The sequence below is a fragment of the Bufo bufo genome, chromosome 6 (genome assembly GCF_905171765.1).
Source record: "Bufo bufo chromosome 6, aBufBuf1.1, whole genome shotgun sequence".
Taxonomy (NCBI): domain Eukaryota; kingdom Metazoa; phylum Chordata; class Amphibia; order Anura; family Bufonidae; genus Bufo; species Bufo bufo.
Window position 1 is genome coordinate 326,762,999 of NC_053394.1, and position 27,673 is coordinate 326,790,671.

Below are 27,673 nucleotides of genomic sequence, written 5' to 3' on the forward strand. Positions count from 1 at the left end.
CCAGGACTGCAGTAGCGTCTTGGCTGCCATTGTAACCGATCGGAGCCCCAGCGATTAAACAGGGACTCCGATCGGAACTCTCCGCTGCCACCAATGATAGGGGGGTCGGTCATTTTAATTAGGAGGGGGGGGGGGCCCGCACTGGCCACCAATGAGTTAAAAACGGGGGGAGGGGCGGCGGCCGCACTGGCCACCAATGAGTTAAAAACAGGGGGAGAGGGGGGCCCGGCCGCACTGGCCACCAATGAGTTAAATACGGGGGGGGGGGGGGGGAGGTCTGCCTGGCAGCAGGGGGCAGTCATGTACACAGTTCTTTTAGTATATTCTAACTTGAAGCGTCCACATCACCATGGGAACGCCTTTGTGTTAGAATATACTGTCGGATCTGAGTTTCACGATCTAACTCAAATCCGATGGTATATTCTAACATAGAGGCGTTCCCATGGTGATGGGGACGCTTCAAGTTAAAATATACCATCGGATTGGAGAAAACTCCAATCTGATGGTATATTAATAGGGACTCCTGACTTTACATAGAAAGTCAAGTCAATGGGGGACGGATCCGTTTGCAATTGCACCATATTGTGTCAACGTCAAACGGATCCGTCCCCATTGACTTGCATTGTAAGTCAGGATGGATCCGTTTGGCTCCGCACGGCCAGGCGGACACCAAAACGCTGCAATCTGCGTTCGGGTGTCCGCCTGCTGAGCGGAACGGAGGCCAAACGGTGCCAAACTGATGCATTCTGAGTGGATCCGCATCCACTCAGAATGCATTGGGGCTGTACGGATCCGTTCGGGGCCGCTTGTGAGAGCCTTCAAACGGAACTCACAAGCGGAACCCCGATCGCAAGTGTGAAAGTAGCGTGATTACGTCATCAAAGCTCCTTTTGCAGGTCCTGAAAGAAGAAGCAAGAAAAGGATGCCGGCTGCACGATCAACAGGACGAGGTGAGTTAATTATTTTTTAACCCCTCAATCCACATTTTAGTTAGCATTCTGTAATAAGAATGCTGTTCTTTTTCCCTTATAACCATGTTATAAGGGAAAATAATACAGTGAATACACTTTAATGGGATCCGGGGTTGCTTTCATCCTTATCTCCTAGCAACCATGAGTGAAAATCGCACCGCATGAACACTTGCTTGCGATTTTCACGCATACCCAATAATTTCTATGGTGCCTGCGTTGCGTAAAAAACGCAGAATATAGAACATGCTGCGATTTTCAAGCAACGCACAAGTGATGCGTGAAAATCACCGCTCATCTGAACAGCCCCATTGAAGTGAATGGGTCCGGATTCAGTGCGGGTGCAATGCGTTCACCTCACGCATTGCACCCGCATGGAATTCTCGCCCGTGTGAAAAGGGCCTGAGTGTGAAAGCTGCCTATGGGTGTGTTCATATCACCATTTAGCTTTCAGTTCTTTTGATGCTCAGAATAAGGGCTCGTTCACACGACAGTATGTCTTTTTCAGTGTTTTGCGGGCCGTTTTTCACAGATCCGTTCTGTTTTTTGTTTCAGTTTCTGTTCCATTTTTTCCGTATCTTGTACAACAAAAAGAGCAAGGATTTTGGAAGATAAAAAATCTCATTGTGATTCCCCACATTGTAGAGCCCTTTGTGGCCCAGTCTCCATGCCTTGTCCCTTTTGAGTTTTACCTGTAATGATCATGTGATTTATATTGAATAAAATGAGATTTTTTATCTTCCAAAATCCTTGCTCTTTTTGTTGTACAAGTTGCAGTAGGTTGGGGAGTGAGGTTCTGTTTTAGGGTTATTGGAGGCTCTAACCGTTTTTCCGTATGGCATATACAGTGATTACATAGAAAATATTGGGCTGGGCATAAAATTTTCAATAGATGGTTCCGCAAAAACGGAACGGATAGGGAAGACATACAGATGCATTTCTGTATGTGTTCCGTTTTTTTTGCGGACCCATTGACTTGAATGGAGCCACGGAACGTAATTTGCAGGCAATAATAGGCCATGTTCCATCTTTCAACCTAACGGAATGCATACGGAGTACATTCCGTTTTTTTGTGGTACCATTAAATTGAATGGTACCGTATACGGAACGCAAAAAATGTTAGTGTAAACGAGCCCTAAAGCCCCTTGCAGACGAGCGTGAGCGGATTAGGTCCGGATGCGTTCAGTGAAAAATGCGCAATTTCGCAAGCAAGTTCATTCAGTTTTGTATGCAATCACGTTCAGTTTTTATCGCGCGGGTACAAACTGAAGGTATGCAAACAACATCTCTTAGCAACCATCAGTGAAAAACACATTGCATCCGCACTTGTTTGCGGATGCGATTTTCACGCAGCCACATTCACTTCTATGGGGCCAGCGTTGCGTGAAAAACGCAGAATATAGAACATGCTGTGATTTTCACACAATGCACAAGTAATGCGAGAAAACCAACGCTCATGTACACAGACCCTTTGAAATGAATGGGTCCGGATTCAGTGCGGGTGCAATGTGTTCGCATCATGCATTGCACCCGCGCAGAATACTCGCTCGTGTGGAAGGGGCCTAACAGATCCATTCTTTTTTCCGTTCTTCAAGCTAAACGGTGATGTGAATGCACCCCAAGTGGTAGCTTTTCCAGGTGATCTAAAAAACATACTGCGTGTTCTAGGTGGAACATTTTATTATAGCCTTAGAATTATTTGTACGCATTACCTCTTCAAGAAGATTCCTTTTGCCAGATCAGCATATTCTTGGCTATTGGACAGCCATACAGAAGTCACTCTACGTGAGAGATGCCAGGATGGCACACCAAAATACAGTGTTAGGGCTCATGCACACAGCAATTTGTGGTCCTAAATGCACGGGCAACATCAGTGTGGATTCCACAGATGGATCCAGACCTATTCAACTTGAATGGGTCCGTGAGCCGTCCGCACCGCAAAAACATAAATAGAACATATTCTATTTTTTGTGGTGCGGAGGCAGAGTGAAACCCCATGGAAGCACTCTGTAGTGTTTCCGTATCGCACCGTCTGGATTGCAGACCGATTCAAGTGAAAAGGTCTGCATCCGTAAAACAGTGCCAAAAACGGTCAAGGCCTGTATATTTCAGACCTGCTAGTTGCAGGCCACAATATGGGCCCAGCCGACACACGTTCGTATTCATGTGCCCTTAACCTAATGACCGGTCCTGTTTGCTCACTGCAGCAATGAACTCCTGCCTCATGTACTCAAAATACACTGTGGTAAGAAACTTAACCATACTCCCTGGCGTTGTCAGGACATGCTAGGAGTTGTATTCATGTACCAGCTGGAGAAACACCTACCTTGTATTTCCATGGTAACATAGTACAAATGAACCTCGTGTACTCATATCCTGTAGTAATACTCCCAGTTCGTCTGTCACACAAGGCTAGGTTCACATTGCCCTAGTTGCAAATTATCTAAAATGACAGGCCCATTATAATCAATGGAGTCCACTAGTCGTGTTAGGGTCAGTTATGTCTGCAGGGGTGTAGCGATCATAAAAGCAGGGGCCGGAACTCAGGAAGGAGCCCAGGAGGAGGACAATTAGATTTATTTTCAGATCCCAGGGAGTAGTGTGTGTGTGTTGCTCCCTGTTCTTCTATGGGTGCCTGTGCTGCACAGAGTTCCCGCAGGAGTTTTTTTGGGGTTCAGTCTGAGGTCTGCATTAAGAGGACCAAGGGGGTGGAGGGGTTGTTAGCAGTCTGTTTAAACAGTTGCTGTGGGGCCCGGTCCGTTCTAGGTCCGCCACTGTATGTCTGGAATCCTGTACTACCATTTTTTTGTTATTCTGCTCCTATAATAGAGCAGGTCAATAGAAACGTAAAACACTGATGAGTGCCTACACTAAAAAGTACATTCAATAGGTTAGCAAAGTAATATGTAACTGATAGAAGGCAGTATGACTGAAGGAAGACTAAAGCGTAGAGACACCAAAGGCCATACCGTTCATTTCTCTGGGTCCAGGAACACATTTATTTATACACTGTTCAAAAAAATAAAGGGAACACAAAAATAACACATCCTAGATCTGCGTTAATTAAATATTCTTCTGAAATACTTTGTTCTTTACATAGTTGAATGTGCTGACAACAAAATCACACAAAAATAAAAAAATGGAAATCAAATTTTTCAACCCATGGAGGTCTGGATTTGGAGTCACACTCAAAATTAAAGTGGAAAAACACACTACAGGCTGATCCAACATTGATGTAATGTCCTTAAAACAAGTCAAAATGAGGCTCAGTAGTGTGTGTGGCCTCCACGTGCCTGTATGACCTCCCTACAACGCCTGTGCATGCTCTTGATGAGGTGGTGGACGGTCTCCTGAGGGATCTCCTCCCAGACCTGGACTAAAGCATCTGCCAACTCCTGGACAGTCTGTGGTGCAACGTGACGTTGGTGGATAGAGCGAGACATGATGTGCCAGATGTGCTCAATTGGATTCAGGTCTGGGGAACGGGCAGGCCAGTCCATAGCATCAATGCCTTTATCTTGCAAGAACTGCTGACACACTCCAGCCACATGAGGTCTAGCATTGTCTTGCATTAGGAGGAACCCAGGGCCAACCGCACCAGCATATGGTCTCACAAGGGGTCTGAGGATCTCATCTCGGTACCTAATAGCAGTCAGGCTACCTCTGGCGAGCACATGGAGGGCTGTGCGGCCCTCCAAAGAAATGCCACCCCACACCATTACTGACCCAATGCCAAACCGGTCATGCTGGAGGATGTTGTAGGCAGCAGAACGTTCTCCACAGCGTCTCCAGACTCTGTCATGTGCTCAGTGTGAACCTGCTTTTATCTGTGAAGAGCACAGGGCGCCAGTGGCGAATTTGCCAATCTTGGTGTTCTCTGCCAAACGTCCTGCATGGTGTTGGGCTGTAAGCACAACCCCCACCTGTAGACGTCGGGCCCTCATGGAGTCTGTTTCTGACCGTTTGAGCAGACACATGCACGTTTGTGGCCTGCTGGAGGTCATTTTGCAGGGCTCCTCCTGTTCCTCCTTGCACAAAGGCGGAGGTAGCGGTCCTGCTGCTGGGTTGTTGCCCTCCTACACGTCTCCTGATGTACTGGCCTGTCTCCTGGTAGCGCCTCCATGCTCTGGACACTACACTGACAGACACAGCAAACCTTCTTGCCACAGCTCGCATTGATGTGCCATCCTGGATAAGCTGCACTACCTGAGCCACTTGTGTGGGTTGTAGACTCCGTCTCATGCTACCACTAGAGTGAAAGCACCGCCAGCATTCAAAAGTGACCAAAACATCAGCCAGGAAGCATAGAAACTGAGAAGTGGTCTGTGGTCACCACCTGCAGAACCACTCCTTTATTGGGGGGTGTCTTGCTAATTGCCTATAATTTCCACCTGTTGTCTATCCCATTTGGACAACAGCATGTGAAATTGATTGTCACTCAGTGTTGCTTCCTAAGTGGACAGTTTGATTTCACAGAAGTGTGATTGACTTGGAGTTACATTGTGTTGTTTAAGTGTTCCCTTTATTTTTTTGAGCAGTGTATATTGTTTTGAAGATCGGTGTGGCTGTTCCCCCAGATTATAGAACATTTTCTATACTGGTCTGTATTGCAGACAAGACTTGTCATTTCAATTGATGGGAGTGAGAACAATTCAGAATGAACACGGAAGGTATCTAAGGTTATGGAGGGAAATACGGATAGGGTCATGTGCATAAAGACCGTCTGCATGGGAGCTGTAGTCCCGAAAAAGTAGGATATTTTTTATGAACACCATTTGCAACACTTTTTTTTCTGATTGCATTAAAACAAAAAAATGTTGCAGAGGTGGGACACACCTTTGTCATCAATGGAGATATTTTAGCATATATACCAGGGATGCTCAACTGGTGGCCCTCCAGCTGTTGCAAAACTACAAATCCTAGCATGCCCTAATAGCTTTAGGCTGTCCAGGCATACTGGGAGTTGTAGTTTTGCAACAGCTGGAGGGCCACAAGTTGGGCACTCCTGATATATACGGATATTGCAGCAGATGGATAGATAATAAGAAATACATGATAAACTGTTCACACTACAAGCTAGGGGCCGGGGAGAGCAGTTAAAAAGCATTTGCAGTTTCCCACAATACACTCTGTATGATGGCTGCATTTGCCGAAATGAACACTGCTCCTCTGACTGGAACTCACAGCATCATCATGCCTTACGCTGCTGTCAGTTCCTGTCAGACTATGGGTCTATTTTACTATACTCACAGCATTAGGTCAGTGTTCTACAATACATTTCCAGAACTCTAAGGCCCTTTTCACACGAGCGAGTATTCCGCGCAGGTGCAATGCAAATGCATTGCACCCGCACAGAATCCAGACCCATTAATTTCAGTGGGGCTGTGTACATGAGCATTGGTTTTCACACATCACTTGTGCGTTGCGTGAAAATTGCAGCATGTTCTATATTCTGCGATTTTCACACAACGCTGGCCCCATAGAAGTGAATGGAGCTGCATGAAAATCGCATCCGCAAGCAAGTGCGGATGCGATTTTCATGGATGGTTGCAAAGAGATGTTTGTATACATAGTTTTTTATCACGCACATTAAAAACAAAGTGATCGCAGACAAAACTGAATGACTTGGTTTGTGCAATCGTGCATTTTTCACTAAACGCATTCGCACCTAATCTGCACACACTCGTCTGCAAGGGGCCCAAGGGTTACATAGCATCAAATCAATATAATGCTATGTGATGGCACCGGACGGGGTTAAAAGCAGAGTGTGCATGCTGCACCTGCATTCCCTGGACTTTGTGTGGCTGTCATGGCCCACAAACAGGTAGGAACTAGTGTTAGGGACCACTCATAGAGGCGACCTTGACGTGGTGAGTGGCTTATTATGCTTTGGCCAAAATGTACACCAATGCCTCATCCAGCATAGAGGCAGGGCAGAATGCTGGTTGCAGAGTGCTATTGCATTTGTGTCTTTTTCTTTGTATAATGCTATGTGATCCTAGGTCAGGAGCTCTTGCAGACACACACTGCGAGTTCAACGCACTGAACTCACTTGTGTGAAACCAGCTTTAAAAAGGGCCCGTCTCCTTACTAAGAAGGGGACAGAAGGGAGTATGACTGAGGAATCAGGGTTGATTCCGGGTGCTATTAACTATTTGCAAAGTTTCTTCATTCTCTATTGTTTAAAGGGGTTAACCCATGATATATATATATATATATATATATATATATATATATAATTTTTTTTTTTTAAATCAGACATCATATAGCACATGACAATCTCTTTCTAACAAAGCTATGACCAGCCCTGTACCTCACATGACTCCAGAGATCTCCCCATTCATTGCTCTACCAGATTTATTTCAAGCTGAGGGAGTGTGTCCTTTTGCTGCAGTTGGATTGAAATTAGCATGTGCTAGCATCCAGTGAGCAGGACAGAGAAATGAGAAAAAGAGCAAACAGCAGGTTGCGCTATACAGATAGGTTTCATTGAATAATTCAATTGCTATAAATGTTTTTAATTACATGTAGGGATGAGTGAACTTGTGTTTTACAAGTTCAAGTTTTATTACAATTCAGTTATGGATTCCTTTAAGAGGCATTCCGTCATAATAGAAGTCTATGGGCTGTATAACGGATCCATCTGGTTTGTTATGCAGGAAACCAGACAGATCCGTTATGCGGCCCATAGACTTGACTTTAAGTGTAATAATGTCTCGTCAGTCACAAGTACAGTTAAATATATTGTTTTTATTTTAGGAAGAACAATTTCATAAAGAAAAAAAACTCCCCTGCAAAGACTAACATTAGAAACAAGAGGTTTTAAGTACGCACCGACCAGGTTGATCCTGCTGCCCTGAGTCTGTCACTGCTTTATACCCTGGCTTCTAGTCCCAGCATATACGGAGGGTTGTCTCACCTTTTCCCACACAGCAGCGTTTATATAGGGGACACTGTCAATTACTATGTGTTGGCTGGAAAGATCACCCCCAGGACTCGCACTCGGAACACCATGCAGCAGAACCATTGTATATTGGATGTAATAGAAGGGCAGCAGGATCAGCCAGACAAAGTTCACTTCCATTTGTGGCTCTGCCTTGTACCACTAAAGTTTTAACAAAGCACTGCATGAGAAATATGACTAAATCCCCTCATTGTAAAAGGGATGTTAAAAATAAAAAAATAAAATAAAAAAAAAAGCATACAAACCATCATTGAAAATATTTTAGTAAGTTAGATTTACACAAATCATTTGCAGCATGGCACCACAAATAGAAAGGTACCGTGCCTAACCAAAATTCATTATTCTGTGAGTGACAATTTGGGTATAAATAAAAACCAAAAATGCCTTTAACAGAGTGCAAAGAATAGAATCAATGGAAGGAGACTAGATGTTTGGGATTAGTAGAAGGGGTCCATGTCCAGAGGTGGAGCCGTTTCTGATACAGAGCACACCCTCTTTACTAATCCTTGATGACCCTTTTATGTTTGATTACTAGAGCTTTAACATATGGTATTAAAAGGGTTCTCCTTGTATAACCTGTTACAGTACGGGCTGTATCAGTGAGTTTACATATGCATGTCCATACGGTGCAGTGCCTGGGATCTTCAAGGATCTCTATACCAGTGATGGTGAACCTTTTACAGAGTGCCAAAACCACAACCCTGGAACCCTCTTATTTATCTCAAAGTGCCAACATAGCAAACAGTCCAATATAGTATATCTTCCATGTACTTTATCATTTAGCTATAATAGCCTGCCTACATTCAGTGCGCTGCCTGTGCTGTTCATAGTGCGCCCTGCGCTGATGAATGGAAGGAAAAGTCTAAGGCATATTAGTACACCATAGACTTTTTCCAGGGTGCAGGAGCCCACAGAGAGGGCTCTGAGTGCCGCCTCTGGCACCCGTGCCATAGGTTCGCCACCACTGCTCCATAGGGTACCTGCACACAGATACCAGCTGTATAACAAATTCTGCATGAATTTTCATGTGGATTTCTGTGCATTTCCGCACCAAATACTGCATGTGTTACTTAAGGATTATTATTTTTTTTTGTGTGTGGTTTTGCTGCAGATCTCACACTTAGAATGGAAAGGCTGACATCTGCACCAAAAAAACTATTGACATTAGAGATGAGCATCACAACTTCAGATTAATACTGTACAGTACTAGAATGTATGGGCTCTGGTTATTCGCAAAGTGGCGCGTGACTTCGTTGAATAACTTCCGTTATTGATTTTTATAGTGGAAAACCACTTTAACACCAAACTCTGGTACCTCAGAACCGAAGCAGAGTTCGTGTCAAGTTTTAAAGTGGTTTTCCACTTTAAAAATCAATAACTGAAGTTATTCAACAATTTCACGCGCAACATCACAAATGGCTAACTTTGGCTCATTGGAGCCCATACATTCTAATACTGTACAAATCTCTGTACAGTATTAATCCAAAATTATAAGCTTGCTTCGCTGATCTCTAATTGACCTCTACTGGGGAATTCTATAAAAAGGCCAAGTGTACATAATGTTTGTCTAATCTCATACATGAAAATCTGCAAGTAATACCTAGTGTGTGCAGATAGCCTTAGTGAACCTGCAGTGTTACTAATGGCTCTTCTCTGTATATGTCACTTTGGGCCTATATAAGTGACAGATACGTCTTTTCCAATCCCAGGTCTGGGAATATTGAAAGAAACGCTACAGGGCTAATAACGGGAATTTTTATCTTGTGTAGCTTTGTGTGTGTTTTATGGATGGATAGGCATGATCTAACAAACCTTGGCAAAACTTCCAAGATGTCTAACAAATTGGGCCGCCCAAATTAAAAGATTCAAAAAGGTAGCATTTGTTCCTCATACTCACAGCCGTTTCACTGCCTCGCAGCCTCAACCATCAAATCATACAGATCTTACAAAATCAATACAAATCCATTAAGATCAATCTGACCTGTGCACAGCCCGTCTTCCATTCAGCTGTGACCGGGTAAATAAATATACATATATATATATATACAAAATCAAAGCGGGGGAATAACAGGAAGATGATGAAATAATTGACAGAATGTGCAAGTTATCTTATGGGATTTTCACAAGAGTATACATATAACTAAGGGAGTCATCATATGGCTGCATTTTCAGCCTGTCAGACCTACCATATTTTTGAAGATTTGGAATGGGTCTCATCAAAATGGATTAATCTGAAAGACGCCTTTTTGGCCAAAAAAAAAAAACCCAACATGGATGTGACAGACCATGTGAATGCTCCATAAATTAAAGTTTAACTGAATTAAAAGGGGTTGACCAGTGTATACTAATCCATTGGTACCCACCAGTCTCTGTACACCTCCTTGTAAATGATCATGTGCAGTCTAATCATTTGAACGCTACAGCCAACCACTAGCCTAGTGCCGTCACACGACACTGGTAAGGCCAGTGACTGGCTGCAGTAATCATACAGTTAGGGTATAGCCACACAGCGATTTTAGGTGCGACACATGTTGCACGCCCCAGTATCGCAGCCAAGCATGGATGCCATCGGAATTAATGGGGTCACAGAGTGACTCTCACGTTGCTGCGAACACACACACACACACAAAAATAATAAAAAAAATCCAGCAGTATTGGAATATTTGCATTTCACATGTCGTGGTAGCAGCAAACGTGTGAATTGCACGGCAACCCCGTTCATTCCTACGGCAGCCCTGCTACACATTGGGGCACGGGCTAACCGCACCCTTAGACAGCATGTGGCCAGCTACATAATAGTATACAGAAAGTGGTAGGGACCATCGGGTATTAAATAGGTTTTATTTTTACTTAAAGCATTTCCTGCCTTCTGGGAAAAAAAGAAAAAGTTTATACCCTGGACAACCCCTTTAAAGAGTATTCAAGGGTATGTTCACAAGAATCGCTGGTGGTGGTTTGTCAGAAAGCATCACCACTACTGAACTGCACATTTTTCCCATTACAGGGGTTCTCCAAGAATCAAGAAAATGAAATTACTTAAATATTACTTTTTCATTACTTACAATATTAGTATTAGTTAGTGAGGAAATAAAATGGCCACCGTCCTATTGGTACACATAAAACCCATCCTAACGCAGGAGGACAAGTGACTTCCGGGCACTGAGATAAAGAGCTGCCTCATCCTCCTCTCTGCTAGTCAGGCATTATGATCCTGAACACAGTTGATAAGATCTTCAGCTGAATCTCTGTAGGAATGGAGTTCATGAGGACTCATGAAGTACAGAGAGGAGGGTGGGGGTGATGAGCAGCAGCACTTGTATGCAGTCTCCATTACCACAGTCTGTCCTGTACGGATTAGTTCACTGCTCTAAAGTAACTTGTCATCCTGTGCGATTAGGACAGGTTTAGTGTGCACTAATAGGACGGCGGCCATTTTATTTCTCCCAATTGATCCCCAGACAAAATGGGTTATTATAACTAATAAAAGATATTTGGGAATATATTTATAATAACGCAATAGTATTTTTATTTTCTTAATTCCTGGAGAACCCCTTTAACAGGGTTGTGTCACTTCAGCAAATGGCATTTATCATGTAGAGGAAGTTAATACAAGGCACTTACTAATGTATTGTGATTGTCTATGTTGCCTCCTTTGCTGGCCGGATTTTTTTTCCCATCACATTATACACTGCTCTTATCCAGAGGTTATGACCACCGCTGCAGCGCAGATACGAGGTGGTTGGGACGAGAGCTGCTGCAGGTGCATGCCTATGTGAGCTTCCACAGTCCCAGCCACGGATGCTTTTATCTATAGTGTGCAAGCACGGCCACTGCTGCTGGATTGTAGGGTGGGCATAACCCCTATAAACAAGCAGCGTACAATGTGATGGAAAAATGAAAGTGCCTTGTATTAACTTTCTCTATGTGATAAAATGGCATTTGCTTAAGTGAGACAAACCCCTTTAAGGCAGGAAGGCTTCCCAGAACAGATTTTATAGAAGCACATCACACGATTTTCTATGCACCATTACAGTCAATGGAAAGCCAGTGACCAAATCCAACTGCAGTAAAATACAGCTTATGAACGTGCCCCCCTAAGACTTATGTGATCCAAACAAGCAAAGCACATGCCCTGTTATGAACCCTACAATAATTCTTCAGCTGAAACCCATTAAACTACTGGCTCATCCTACATACCGTAGAGCTACTATGGAACGTCAGGTTATATACAAACATTCATTTCTATTGATTTGCTTCCCTCACTGACCAGGCCCAGCTTTACCAGAACTTATTAGACTTTAATTACACAAAAAGCATAATGTAGACCCCGTTTACTACATTTGCCGGAAGCCATGCCCTAGTAAGAATAACCGTGCTTATGTACCAATACCGCAAGTACAACAAGCAAAAGATTTCAAACATAATACCTACTAAACATTGCAGCAACTGAATTAAGAATATTTCTCCACTGTGAAGCCTCCGTGATATAATACTGCTCTAGGGGCTGGCCAGAATAGGATGGGAGGCCGTAGAACAAGAGATTTAAAGGGTTATTCCCATCTTACAAAGTGATGGTATATCACAGCACCGATTTACTTTTATCCAGCCTCCATCTCTGCTCCATTGAAAGTTTTTCAACTAACAATAAATTTCGGATTGCTGGAATGAGAGCAGATGTCTGTCTCCAGGATGAATGGAGCACTAGTGTACATGTGTGACCACCTGTCTATACAACTCTATAGCATTGACGGAAATAGCTGAGCCCTGTACTGGCCAGTCCCACATAAAAGTCAATAGACGGGTGATCATGCATACGCACCAACACTTCACGTTCTTATCGTATGAGGTTCCAGTTTTTGTAACCCCAACCACTGCACATAAAGGGGGAGAAAACCAATTTAACCACTTAAAGACTAGACCTGAAAGGACTTTGCCACTATCCATTACGAGCGCCACAGGCACAAACATGCAGCTAGTAAAAAAGCATTATTAATCCACTGGCGCCAATTTATGGTTGTTTAATATGCCTCATTTATGTCTTGTTTGTAGGCCACCTTACCTGCTGTGCTTGCAAAATGGTTGGTAATAGAGGGTCATTTGGCCAGTCTCGTCCATCAGCGACCTTTATGCCCTTACACGGGGGACGGACTGCACATTAGCTATCTGTTCTCAGTGTAAGTGAATGGAGGCTACACACTAGACTTATCACATAACTCTCAATCAGCAGCCATTTTGGGAGAGCAGAGCCGGGTAGCAGGAAAGCGGACCTGCAATTAAACATAAGCACTGATGCCCATTAGCTGCATGTATGTTTTCACATCTGCAATGAACTTAGTTTTTGACAAAGCTGCATGTTTTACATTGGAGAAGTTGTATTATTTTTCAAGACTGTTTATGGGTACAAATAAATTATTTTATCTATATAATTTTTGGGAAGTGAAGGGGTTACATGAATAGAGTATTGTTTCCTGCAGATGCATGCTGTGCTGGGAAATATCAGAAGGAAGAACAGTGCTAAATCAGCGCTGCAGAGCCTTTATTGTCAGGATCGTGGGGGTGCCAGAGGTCAGGATAGGTCTAAGATGGGAATAGCCCTTTAAACAAAAGAACAAACCTAAATTAGGTTTTTGCCCCCTACACTGTTCTTTTACTTACAGCTTTTAGTTTAGGCGTGACAAAAAACATCCAAGTTAAATTCATGTGTTACATCGGTGATCTTCCTGGGTAGAGCATGGAGTTAATTTTGTCGTATTACACCAATAGCATTTTAAAGGAGAGAAATTAAAAACACAAAATACAACAACGGGCAAAAGGTGAAAGCAAACAATTCAGCAACTAACAATTCCAGACAACCAAGAGAAGTATGAACAAAAGGAAAAGAATACAAGCCTCGTTACTACATTCAGATAATATTCTAGCCTGTTATCAAACAGTATGAGAAGCTTGCTCCCTTTGTGCTGAGAACAAGCGACATCCTCCATCGTCCCAGCAGTCTCTCCATGATACATGCAGCCTGCATGCTACTCAAGGCTCTGCAGTGCTGGAGGCCTTGCTACTCCGATTCGTAGAGCCACTTCCATGGTTTGCTCGAGTCTCTTCATGTTGAACACAGAGCTATTTGCTCCACTTTGCCAAGGTCCATTAGAAGCTGCTTGATCCGATGCTTTAGTTGTGGAAGCCTCGCAAGTGGTTCTGGTGGCTCAAGTTCACCAGTGTAGTCCAAAAAACTTTCTAGAACTGCAACAACAAATGTAGAGCTGCCTTTAGAAATAATACGGGAAGTGTTAAAGGAACACTAAACACAGAAACTATATAAAAAAAATCTCAGCTTAGTCCCTCCACCATTCCTTTCTTCGCATTTTGAGGAGACAAAAAAAAAAAAAAAGCACAAGAGGTGCTTCCTAGAGTGAAACCCTCAAGTTAAAAAAAATTTAAATAAAAAGCGGCTAACGAATATCTCTCACCAGATAAGGTTGTACAAGAAGTCAGGCACTAGAGTTGTTGAGATATCAAATTTTTTATTTGGTTTCGATACCATAAAAAAGTATTGCGATACTCGATACCATGCGAAAAAATAAACCAGAAAAGCCATGTGCATGCCGCATTTTTAAAAATGGCGAATCGCGCAGTTTTTATTTATTTTTTCTTTTCCGGCGTTCACCGCATAGTTTTTTTGATATTTTAATAGTTTAGACTTTTGACGTGGCGATATGTAATATGTTTGTTTATTTATTGTTTATACATTTTATATGTGAAATTGGGAAAGGGGGTGATTCATACTTATTATTTTGGCTTTTTTCCCCCACTTTTTATTTAATAACCATTTTCCCCCCTTAGGGGCCAGAACCTGGGATTTTTTTTATCCCTTGTCCTCACTCAATAGGACCTCACTCTCCCTGCTGCTCTGTGCACACAGCATCAGGGATGTTACCATGGCAGCCAGGGCTTCAGTAGCGTCCTGGCTGCCATGGTAACCGATCGGAGCCCCAGGCTTACACTGCTGGGGCTCCGATCAGAAGCTGCCACTGCACCACCAATGAGGGGGAGGGGAGAGGACCCTGTGGCCACTGCCACTAATGATTTTAATACTGGGGGGTTGAGAGGGGTGGGTGCACTGTGCCACCAATGATTTTAATGGGGTGGGGGGTTGAGGGGGCGCACTGTGCCACCAATGATTTTAATGGGTGGGGGGGTTGGGGGAGGGCGCACTGCACCACCAATGATAATTACCCCTTAATACAGGAGGCGGGTACTGGCAGCAGATCAGCGGCAGTTAACCCCTCAGGTGCCGCACGGAGCGGCGCCCAGGAATAATGGTAAGTGCAGGGACATCTCTGGGCGCCGCTGTGTGTAGGAAAAGTCCTATCATTGGTGGCGCAGTGCGCACGCCCCTCCTCCGCTCATTGGTGGCGGCAGCAGCACAGGGGGGAGGGAGATACTGCTTCCTTCTCCCCTGTGCTGCTGAGGGAACATGAGCGCGCTGAGAGCAGCACGCTCCATGCTCTCCGATACTAGACTGCGCAACCCAGTATCGAAAAAAAATTGAAAGCCCAGTATCGTATCGATTGGGTATTGAAATTTTGATACCCACAACAACCCTATCAGGCACAACTCTGAAACAGGCTGCTGCTCCCAACCGCTGGGCTGTCACAGGAGGCTGCCGGAGTGCAGTACAGAAGCGGTTAAAAATAAAGTAAAAACATGTTGCGAATTAATAGAAAGGTTTATTAAAGGATTTCTGTCATGAGAAATAACATTATGTAGCTGACTGACATCAGCAATGTGCTAATGTCAGCAGTACATAACAGTATGCTTTATACCGTAACTCCCTGCCTGCCGTCGTTTTCTTAAAATATGCCAATGAGTCTTTAGGTGCTACTGGGGCCTTACTTCAGCATCTAGAGGCTCCGTCTACTCACCCTATTCGGCGCAGGGGCAGTGAGTGAAGGACGCGCTCCTGGTGCCGGCTTCCTCACTGCGCATGCGCCAAAGGAATGAAGCCGGCCCCAGGAGCGCGTCCTTCACTCACTGCGTTGAATACTAAACGGGGCAGCACAGGATTTACGTGACGATCAGGAGAACTCGAAAGTCAATCAACGGGACCTGGGCGTGCCAAAGGGTGAGTAGTCCAAGCCTCTAGATACTGAAGCAACGCCCTAATAGCACCTAGAGGCTCATTAGCATATTTTAAGAGAACGGCGGCAGGCAGGGAGTTCTAAAGCATACTGTTATGTACTGCTGATATTAGCACATCGCTAGTGTCAGTCAGCTACATAACGTTATTTCTCATGACAGAAAACCTTTAAGACGCGTTTGAGAGTCAATCTCCTTCCTCAGGCATGCCCGAGAATGACGACGAAGGGGGACTGACTCTCCAAAAGGTCTTGCACTTTATTCTTTTAATAAACCTAACCATTACAGTAATCTATTACCTCTTTTTAAAGGAGCTCTCCAGAGATTTAAAATGGCCGCAATCAACCTGTCAGAGAAGGTGAGCTTGACTGGTTGCCTCCATTTGCAGAGCTGCCTAGGGGGGTGATGGTTTGGGGCTTCATTACATACTATTCTCAAACGCCTACATATACTACACATTGGTGAGCGTTCCTGTCAGGCTGGATCGCATCATTACCATCTATTGTAGAGAAGTGTAGCGAGACCCCCCTATCCTCAGAATAGGTCATCAATATCAGATCAGCGGGGGTCCAACGTCCGGCACGCTGCCGATCAGCTGCACGGGAAGATGGCGTGCGCTGTATGCACATGCAGTCTCCCAACCTGTCCAATGCACTGGACAGCAGCAGTGGACTGGAAGAGAGAAGGGAGACTGCACGTGCACCATCTCCCTGTACAGCTGATCGAGGGGGGGGGGGGGGGGTCCGACACCCCTGCCAATCAGATATTGATGACCTGACCTATCCGGAGAATTAGGTCATCAATATTAAAAAGCCCGGACAAGTTCTTTAACCATGTGCAACCCATGGTATTTAGGATGCTCACCATCAAGTTCCTTCTCTATAAAATCCATTCTATGAGTAACTTCTTCCTGCAGAGCCTCCAGATGTGTTAGAAGGTTAAGTTGCCATTGAATCTGTGAACTGACAGCAGCGTCCCCATTGTCTGCGGGCTGAGCATGCGGCGATTCCTGAGGGATATTCCTCTTTGATAAACATTCTCTTACCTAAAGACCAAAAGTGGATAATGAAGAACAGTTTAAAACTAAAACATTTCAGATTTACAATGAAAAAAAATATAATTCTCAATGCTCCCAAGATCTCAGACCCATGGGGGTCTATCTACCATCAGCACAAAAAATTCAAAACAAAATCAGATGATTTGTACTGCACACTTAAGGCTAGTTTCACACTCTCGTTTTGTGCGGATCAGTCATGGACCGATCCGTACAAGATAATACAACCGTCTGCGTCCGTTCAGAACGGATCCGTTTGTATTATCTTTAACATAGCCAAGACGGATCCGTCCTGGCACACAATGTAAGTCAGTGGGGACTGATCCGTTTTCACTGACACTAGAAAACGGATCTGTCCTTCATTGACTTTCAATGGTGTTCAAGACAGATCCGTTTTCTATTGTGCCAGATTGCGTCAGTGAAAACGGATCTGTCCCCATTGACTTACATTGTGTGCCAGGACGGATCAGTTTGGCTCAGTTTCATCAGACGGACACCAAAACGCTGCAAGCAGTGTTTTGGTGTCAGTCTCCAAAGCAGAATGGAGACGGAACGGAGGCAAACTGGTGTATTCTAAGCGGATCCTTTTCAATTCAGAATGCAAACTGATCCGTTTTGGACCACTTGTGAGAGCCCTGAACAGATCTCACAAACGGAAAGCCAAAACGCCAGTGTGAAAGTAGCCTTAAGCCGTCCATACACAAGACAAATTTTGGCTGTACCCGCAGATTTTCTAATGTGTATGAAGGCCAACTAACAGTAGCCGGTGGAGGTAAAGATCAGAAATGTTTGATTCTTTTGTTCTCGGGTAGATAAGCTGCTGGCAGGTGTCTGGCAATGGCTCTCCCCTCCCAGGCCAGGACACATGCATGCTCGGCCAAGGAATAAAGCATATTGCATTCTCTACTAGCCTGTGGTTATACCTTAATGTAATTTGTGAATTTTGTGCGGTGATATTTTAAAAAGGGAATTGCACTAGAGGTCTATTTTCTGTGGATGGCACTGCCACAGCGGCATCTGTGGATGGCACTGCCATGGGGGCATCTGTGGATGGCACATATATAGATTTCCCCTCTGCTTCATCTTTGTCAGTTTTCCCTGAGCTAGTGGGAGAAGACTAGCTGCCATTATGTCTCCCACACACAGGGGATCCTGCTCTCAAATCTCCCTGTAGCACAACCTCAGAGCCAGCAGCATGGAGCACAATATAAAGCAGTACTGAGCAGTGTAGCTGTGAATCCAGCACTGTAAAAGCAGCACCATCTTTGTATCTTTCTGCCTCTGCTCACTCCGACTCTCCTCTCCATAGATATCTATGGTCAACAGATGTATCTAGATTTCTAAAGACTGATTATAGGCAGGGAGAAGGGAAAAAAGCCTGATAAGTGGCAAGAAAGAGGCATTTATCCTACATTATATTACAAAGTTTCTCTTCACTTATGGATTACATAGTAATACGTCTATCCATTTCAGCCTGTTATCCTGCAAGTTGGGTATTCTCCTTGTATCGATTGTTTCTTATAACCATGTTGTACCTTTCCTCTATTACTAGAATAACATAAATTGACAGCATCTGGGTGTCACCAGTTGGAGGTATGGCCTTCACGATCAGACTGATTGGATAGTGACCGAGTGTGCAGTTTTGCATCCAGACACACAAAACTGACAGGCCCTGACAATCATTAACCTGCATTAGAGAACTACAGACATGGACACTTCAGAGGGAAAAACTACTATGTAATATAATCTTAACCCCTTAAAGGGGTATTCCGGTTACAAGTTATACTGTATACACAAGAAAGGGGATAACATCAGAACATTAGGGGTCCTACCGCTGGGACCCCCACTGATCATGAGAACAGGGGGCCCCCCCCCCCCCCTGAAATGGATGGAGTGGCTGATCGGAAAAGGGCACTGTCGCTCCATTTATTTTTATGAGAGCACAGGAGATGGTGTACAATTTTTGGCTGTCTGCCATTTATACCAACCCCTCCTGCAACCATTTATACCAACCCCTCCTGCGGGGTGTGGAATGGTTGGCAGGCCTGGGTGCCATAACCTATTACTTAAGTTATAATAAAAAAAATAAAAAAAGCCGTTAATGCAAGTGCCAATTAGGAATTCAGAGCACCGAGGTGTGACCCTAACCCCTCAGAGCACCATTTCACTACCACCTCTCTCACTTAGGTACTCCCCCTTGCCCTTGAGTGACCACGTCAGGCATCCGCATAGTCTTCCAGCACATGCACAGCTCAGATCTCAGCATCAGGGAAAGCGTACCCTGCTAATCAGTTGTTTGAAGAGGCCATGGTGCTCCTATGAGCACGGCCTAAGTGCAGCTCGGTGCCATTCAAGTGAATACTATACAATGTACACTGTGCTTGGTGTGCTGTGAGGAGACCACTGTTTGGCGGGTGGTGTCAGACCCCCACCATTCAGATATTGATGACCAATCCTCTGGATGGGTCATCAAAATTCTACCCCCAGAAAAGCTAGATAAAGTATTAGAAAAGACAATTTAATAATTGAAATCTCTTCACACAGATCACTACAAGTTTAAGTTTATATTACTCACCTTACAATAATTATGTTTTGACTCACTTTCTACCTTTAGCAACTCTCTGTCCAGTTCCCAGCCTAATCTTTCAGCAATGGAGTCTTCCCTGTTTTGCCGTATTCGGTCTACTCCGCCATCTAATGATGAACTGCGGGTTTCTACAACCAGTCTCTGCTCTACTGCAGGGTAATAGGTCCGAGGTTTTTGGTAACAGTGTTCACTGGTGATATAAGATTCCTCCACAGAAGGAATCGGGGAAGGCTTATCCACTGCACCATTGTAAGTCCTGTAGTTTGTTGAATCCTCTTTACAGGAGTTCTCCTCCACAGTTCTTCTGATGTAACATCTGTCATTCAATGTATGTTGCTTCCATGGCTGGCCCCAAAACCGCAGGTCTGGATGCTCCTTGCTTCTGTTGGGATGAGACATGGATTTACTGGCCTGGATCTCAAAGCATTTTGTACAATTATAAATGAAATCTCAGTGTAGGTTTTAGAAAGTTAGACAGCATTTTACACAAAAAAATATAAATAAATCAAGCTTGGTGACAAACATGTCAGCTCCTGGGTACCCTAAAGTCAAGAACTGCTTGGTTAGATCAATAGTATAGCACCAGCTCCTGTATCAATCATTAATTAGGATACATTGCCATTAACAGCAGAAAAAGGAGGGCGTGATCAAAAAACATTGTTGGACTATACCAAGAACAATCCATATTTTTTCCCCATCCTTGCAGACACCCCCCTTTCTGAAAAGTGGTGGACAGTAAAAACTGCTGTGCCAGGAGCGTCATGGCATGCAAGCCTTAGTAGCTGAGTAACGTAAAGCACGTCGCCACTGGCCTCGGGAGGAGTGGAAACACGTTACCTGTCTGACTGCATTGTGCCTACTGTAAATTCTGGTGGAGGAGGGATAATGCTATGGCCTAGGCGCCTTAATTCCAGTGAAGGGAAATCTTAACACTAACATACTAAGACATTTCAGACAACTGCATGATTCCAACTTTGCTAGCACGACTGTGCCTCAGTGCACAAAGCAAGGGCCGTAAAGTCATGGTGGGTCGAGTCTGGTGTAGAAGAACCTGACTGGTTCACAATGAGCCCAGACCTCAAACCTATCCAACACCACTAAGATGAACTAGAATGGAGATTGGAGCCCGACCCGATCATCCAAATCTCCTGTAGGTGTAATGCCCGTGTCCGAATACATTTGTCCAGATATTTTAATTTGCATACTTTAAGTACAATAGATCTGGGAACAGGATTGTTTTTTACTCTTATTGCAATATAATGTACTGTACTCACTGCAAAATACTCATCTTCAGCTGCAATCCATGCAGAACCTCAATAACACGCTGCACGTCTCCTAAGAGCTGGTGTGTTGCAACAATCTTTTTTGCATTTTGATGAGAGTAGTTTTCTTCCAGAAATGACAAGCCATGCATGTGACCTTCATTCAGCCACTCTTTATCGTACCAGTACTTCAGACTTACGCGCTGCCCTAGAAGAAAGTAGAGGTACCAGTGGTGGTTAGGAGACATGTTTTCTTTGTGGGACAATCCCCTTCCCCTCGGTGACTTACTAGTATTACTATTATGTCACAGAAAGCAGGTAGTTAATGTTCTATGCTGTAATCGTACGCCATGGTGCGGGCTCGGGGGGTTGGCTGTATTCGGGTCCATTCACACGTCCGTATGTGTTTTGCGGATCCGCAAAACACAGACACCGCAATGTGCGTTCCGCATTTTGCATGCCGCACATCGCTGGCAATCTCATAGAACATGTTCTATTTTTTTTTTTTGCGGAACAGAAGTGCGGATCTGCGGATGCAGACAGCACATTCCGGCCCCATTGAAAATGAATGGGTCCGCACCTGTTGCGCAAAATGGCGGAACAAATGCGGACCCATTTTGCGGACGTGTGAATGGACCCTTACACAGCAGGAACCCAGCTCTCACTGCCGTGATCAGAAATAATTCTGAGCCTGGATGTTTAACCCCAAATGACGTTATTAAAAGCAATAACATCTGAAAAGTTTAATAAAGAGGGAGCTCCATCAGTCCTCTGAATAGCACCTGTAAACGCAATTGCAGTACGCAAGGTACTTGGTATGGCAGCCAAAAGAGTTCTGAATGGCCACGGGCCTGCCATAACCTGGCCGCTAATACATCCTGCTTCTGGAAAAAGCACTAGGAAATGCCACTTTATTATTATTTTTTTTTACTCTTATTGACATACAAGAAAGAACATCAACATTTTACAATTGTGTTGCATATCATAATACAAACAGGCATAACAGGTCCATTTCGTGTATGTATTTTAATCATCCACTGCATTGCTGTAAAATCTTTTGCTAGAAGTTTGTACAGAACATTCCTGTGACTCCACTAAACAGACTGATCCGAGGATCCTTGGGCTGCCGACAGTGCCTGTCGCAGTCTCAAGGCAAAGTACAACGTGTGCGTAATTTCCACATGGATAGGGTAGGTATACTGGGGTCATACATTTACGTGCCATAAATAATGGCTCAAAAAAATATTGTCATGTAGGGATCCCAGTTATCTTCATTTATAAGTCCCAGCAGGCAAATCTCAGAGCTGCAACAAATTGGAGAGAAAAGCAGTCACCTCCCTCCAGAATACAGCTGTTGGGCTGCAACTCCATATCCTGTGCCAGAAGTCTGCGTCTAGTTCCCCACATCGTGAGCATGCTGTGGATGATGCTCTGCCCATTCTGTAGAGCCTAGTTGGCGTTAATATAATGTACAGCTGTATTTTATTAACTGCTGGCGATACATGTAAATGTGATTCCAATAAATCAATCAGTTATGGATTCTTCAGTGAGTGTGAGGATAATTCATTTCGATTTATCTATTACCCCGAGAGGGCCGTTCTTGACCTTTGCTTGCACTAAATGGGAATAAATTGCTGACACTAGTCCTCTGGGACCCTGGGTTTTAACACCACCTATTAGTGGGTATATCGAGATCGTGGTATTGGTGCTTGGGATTATAGCCTGTATGGCCGACCCAAGTTGTAGGTATGAAAAGTGAGTACAAGGAATACTGTACTTCTGACAGTGCTTCAAATGTCATCAGTACTCCCTGATCGTATATATCTCCAAGCGTTTTAACCTCTGCAATCTTTCGGCCCCCATGACTACTTGTACCAGTGGCAGCGATTGATTGGCCCATAAAAGGTATATCTGGGTCAGTATTTTCACTTCTCTCCAGATAGTTTGTGCTAGCCTATGCAGTGGCAGCATCGGTTTCCAGAATTTAGGAGGCCTCTCCAGGACTGACCATAGTAGTCCAGGAAGGGCATTAAGAAGTACTCTCAAGTGGATAGGTCCTCCGCAGTATACCAGGTTCTAATAAGCCTCAGCTGACCTGCTAAATAATCTATATAGTAATCTGGTAAAGCCATACCACCTGTTTTTGGCCGTTTTAATGCATCTAAACTTAGTTTAGCCCGTGATCTTCCCCATATAAAAACTGTAGTCAAGGAGTCTATTTCCCTAAATATCAATTTAGGTATAGGCACCTCAGTGTTGGAGGGCATATAACACCTTGGGAAGTATAAATCATTTTTATGAGATTAATACGTCCTGCCACAGAGATGGGTAAGGTTTTCCAGTTTTGGAGCTTGTTCCGTATATGGCCCTTCAAGGAGTAAATATTGAGACAGGGCCTGGGAATATCTTTTAGTAATATTTCTGCCTAGAGGCATGTAGACCGATTTCTCCCAATTGATTTGCATGCCCGAAAACTCCCCAAATTCATTTATTAAGGCCACTGCACCTTTAAAAGAAAATGTCAGGTGACGATAAACATAGAATCATGTCATCTGCATAGGGTCCTATACGGACTTCTGTCTCCCATGGTCACCCCGGTTATATTGCTGCTGCTCCTCACCCTAATTGCCTGTGCAAATAAGAGTGGTGACAGGGGGCAGCCCCGTCTCGTACCTCTATGAAGAGGAAAGCTTACGGATAGCTCTCCATTTATCAATAGCCTACTGACTGGGCTGCTGTATAGTATAGTACTCCATTTGAGAAATTGTGGGCAAACCCAAACCTTTTCAGGCAGTTAATCAGATAGGCCCATTCTATTGAATCGAATACCGTGGCAGCGTCTAGTGAAGCCAGGGCCTAATCCTCATTTAAAGGAGAACCCCACCTGAGTAACTACATGAACCCGCCTGATATTCTTGGTGGTGGATTTCCCTGGCATCAATCCTGTCTGGATGTACCAATGATAGGATTACCCGATTTAGACGAGTGGCCTGAATTCTTGTCAATATTTTGTAGTCTACATTTAGTAGTGCTATGAGTCTATATGAGCCAGTGTCTAATGGATCCTTATCAGGTTTGAGTAACAATATAATAGTGGCTTCCATAAACGTTTCGGGCAGGTTACCTCTTTCCAAGGAGAATTGGAGGGTGGATAACAATTTGCCATTAGATCATTTGTCAACTGTAAGACAAGAGGTTTGGTGTACTTGGCCACTTGCAGTTGTGGAAAACAGTATGTGGGTAAAACCACTAGGGAATTCCACAGAAGAGTAGCAGAACATCTAAAGGACATCCGCAAAAGGGGCTGATACCCCTATTGCAAGACACATATCCACTTTACATGGTGGTGATGCGGATGCGATAAAATTTCAGGCTGTCGAGGTAGTGAGAAGATCCCCAAGAGGAGGCGACTTTGATAGGCGACTATTACAAAAAGAGACACAGTGGATCTACCGCTTGTATGCACTCCAACCTCAGGGATTGAATGAGTATAACTCCTTTGTTTGTTTTCTCTGAAATTTACAATATGAAGTGCAACGGGTGGTATACTAGGGCCTGATTACTCATGATTCCCCTTGATCCCTGTTTTTCAATAATATGGACCGAATGACATCACTTGTCAATTGGCTACCAGAATTGTTATCCCCTTGGTTTTCTGTTATGGATATGTAGGGGTGTACTTATCAGTTGTGGCTTTTGTATGCCACCTCATACTAGACACCCTATTCTTTGCAGGTACCAAGAGGTCACTGGAATTACTCGCCAGGTCGTCATAAGCACCACCTGTAATGTGATATGCTGCAGGGTCTTTTCCTGGTCCTGCCGCATTATCTTTATTACAATTGAGAATTGTCCTCAACACATTGGACCCCATACTATCTTTTCATCCTTACCCCGGTTCCTGCAATACCATACTGCCGTTTTATGTATAAAAATCGCCGTTTGTATCACCTCTATATTGAGCATATGAATGTTGTGACATTCATCTGGGTTCGTCTTACAGAGGGGGCGGGTTAGTGGGGGCGGGATGGCTGATGCGGCGGTGCCGCGCCTCCTGTCTTCCCATTGGCCGCCCTAGAGGCGTGACCCAGAGGAGGGGAGGAGGACTCTCCTTATATATCGTGCGTCCGAGCGGCCGCGTATGGCCACTCTGTGCTGACAGCTGCAGCCTCTGTTACGGAGGTCTAGCAGCTCATTCCGTTTGTCTCATACCCACATACTTATGCTCCTGACGAGCCACACATGGCGAAACGCATCGAGCGGGGACGAACTTATGTTTGACACATGCTATTTGTATTGCGCTCACACTGCAGTTGAGGTCTGCGGTTCTCAGCCCTCTGCAGCTGATGAGCAATTGCGATCAAGCCTTTTTGTTCCATCCAGCTTAGATTAGTGTCCCTTGATTTGTGCTTGCAGGGCCGGCACTCAGACATCTGGTTCATCACTGAACAGATGGTTCTCATTGAGGTCGGCTTCTGTGGGCAGATGTTTATCAATGGATTAGCTATTTAACTTTAGTCCAGGGCACATCCAGCTGGCAATGGTACAGAGCACCCAGTCCGCACCACGGTGCATACTTCAGGCTGATTGGATCCAATACAGCCGTCTGGCCTAGTGATTCAGCCTCTGGTAACGCACCAGCAGTGGACTTTCTAGTGACCCTATCCACATTGGAGCGTTACCGCATCACGCGGTTTCATGTGTTATCTTGAACCGGCTCACATGTTGGTTAGGTGGTGTCCTAGAATTTTAATATAGGTTAGTTTCCCTTTTCCCTTTCCTTCTTGTGAAATAAAGTATTAGTTTTACCAGATTTTCATAGCGTTCCAGACGACAGTGATTTAATATGGATAACAATTGAGGAGCTAGAACCTCCATATATTTAGCATACACTTCTTTGGGGGAGCCCGTCTGGGCCGGGAGATTTCCCATTATTAAGATCTGATATTGCTTGTGTAATTTCTTCTAAGCTAAATGGTTGATCTAATTGGGTAGGTTGTGTTGTAGTAAGGGTAGGTAGGGATATGCCCTCTAAATATGCAGCCATCTCCGCTTCAGTTGCTGTTATACTAGATCTGTATAGATCTTGGTAGAAGTGTGTAAAGGTATGGAGAATTGCCTCTTGAGTGTTGTGCAGTTGTCCTGCGGGGTCTCTAACTGCTAAAATCGTTGAGGAAGGCGAGTTATGACAGACTAATTGAGCCAGTAGTTTAGCTCATTGATTTCCCAGTTCGAATGCTGTCTGTTTCATGAAAAGTAATTTCCAATCAGCCTTGTCATTAAGTGTCGCCAAATATTGTCTTCCCACTTGGACCCACGCGTTTCTGTTAGTGTCTGTCGGGTGATTAAAAAATTGCTGTTTCAGTGTAGTACACCGGGATTCCAGCCCCACCTCTGAACGTTTGGTGTCTTTTTATAAAGGATATGCTGGCGTGTAAGGACCCTTGAAGAAATGCCTTTAAGGTGTCCCACACCAGTGCTAGGTTAGGTTCGTTTGCGTGTATTTCAAGAAACTCTCGTAGCTGGTAAGGGATTCCATCTGCTGATCCCAAGAGGTTCAGCCAGAATGGATGCATAGTCATCCTGTACATCAGTCATGCTCAACCTGTGGCCATCCAGCTGTTGCAAAACTACAACTCCCAGCATGCCCGAACAGCCTACAGCTATCAGCCTACAGCAGGGCATGCCTGCTGTACATTATTGAATGCGTGCCTCGCATCAGAGTGCCCAGTATGTGAGTGGTCAGATATCCCTCTGGGTAGGTATGTTATCGTAGATTTAACAACACTAACTCGTTACCTAACATAGTCTATTCGGGTTAGGGAGTTATGTCCGCCAGTGTAGCCGGAGTATACCTCATCTGTGGGGTATTTAGCGCTTCAGAGGTCCAACCATCTAAATTCAATCAGAAACCTATTAAGTCGTGAGGGAGTCCCCGTGTTTATTGGGTCCACATTGCCCAGAAAGCGGTCAAGAGTGGTCTAACGTCATGTTTAAATCTCCCATACAGATTACTTTAGCTTGTGGATAAGTGGCTGCGAATGTAGCAGCGAAGTGTAGAACCTGCATACAGCTTGGGGGACCAGCACACAGCACGTGGGACGCCGAAAAGGAGATCCAGACCGGGTACCAGCCATAACCTACCAGTCAAGGCCTGCAAGATCATTAGAAAAGGTACCAGCAGTAAGGGTATCATTGCCACGTGGGACACCACAACAGGCACAATACCTGACAGCTTTCATTAGAACGGTCTTGAATTTACAAACTATTTATGCTCTCATAGCACTAGTATTGGCACAATAGATTTGGTGAAATCCACCACTGGATTATGGATGGAAGACTCCATCTGATTATATCAAGTCACCTATGAACACATTAACTTTCATCTAAGTAAACTAACTGTGAATCAAATTGCCAAATACAAGCAATTGAAATTGCCAGAGACTTCTTCAGGGGAAGTAAAGAAGACCGCTCTGTCGCCGTTCACCACTCTGAGTTTGGCAGGATAGCTCAGAGTATGGGATGTTAGCTTCTCTCAGGCGTCTCTTGACATCCATGAAGGTGGCGTGTTGTTTCTGCAGTTCCATAGAAAAATCTGGCAAGATGGAAACTCTGGCAATGTCATATTTAATTTCCTGTCGCCTTCTCGATAGAGCTAATATCCTGTCCCGGTCTTTGCAATTGAGGAACCTTGCAAGCATGATG

General features: G+C 44.4%; 1 protein-coding gene across 6 annotated transcripts in view; it reads right to left on the reverse strand.

Annotated features, from left to right (window-relative positions):
• Nucleotides 1-11,568: 11,568 nt before the first annotated feature.
• The window catches only part of PHF20 (PHD finger protein 20), a 104,696-nt gene continuing 88,591 nt past the window's right edge, over nucleotides 11,569-27,673 (reverse strand). For 5 of the 6 annotated variants that reach the window (XM_040435807.1, XM_040435805.1, XM_040435802.1 and 2 more), the window contains 5 exons: nucleotides 20,981-21,176; nucleotides 19,695-20,088; nucleotides 16,930-17,110; nucleotides 12,572-14,169; nucleotides 11,569-12,539 (listed from right to left, as the gene is read on the reverse strand). In XM_040435807.1, the coding sequence (XP_040291741.1) occupies nucleotides 14,030-14,169; nucleotides 16,930-17,110; nucleotides 19,695-20,088; nucleotides 20,981-21,176 (911 nt within the window). In that variant the 3' untranslated portion in view covers nucleotides 11,569-12,539; nucleotides 12,572-14,029. The remainder of the gene's footprint in view (nucleotides 12,540-12,571; nucleotides 14,170-16,929; nucleotides 17,111-19,694; nucleotides 20,089-20,980; nucleotides 21,177-27,673) is intronic. The other variant, XM_040435804.1, reaches the window with a different exon arrangement.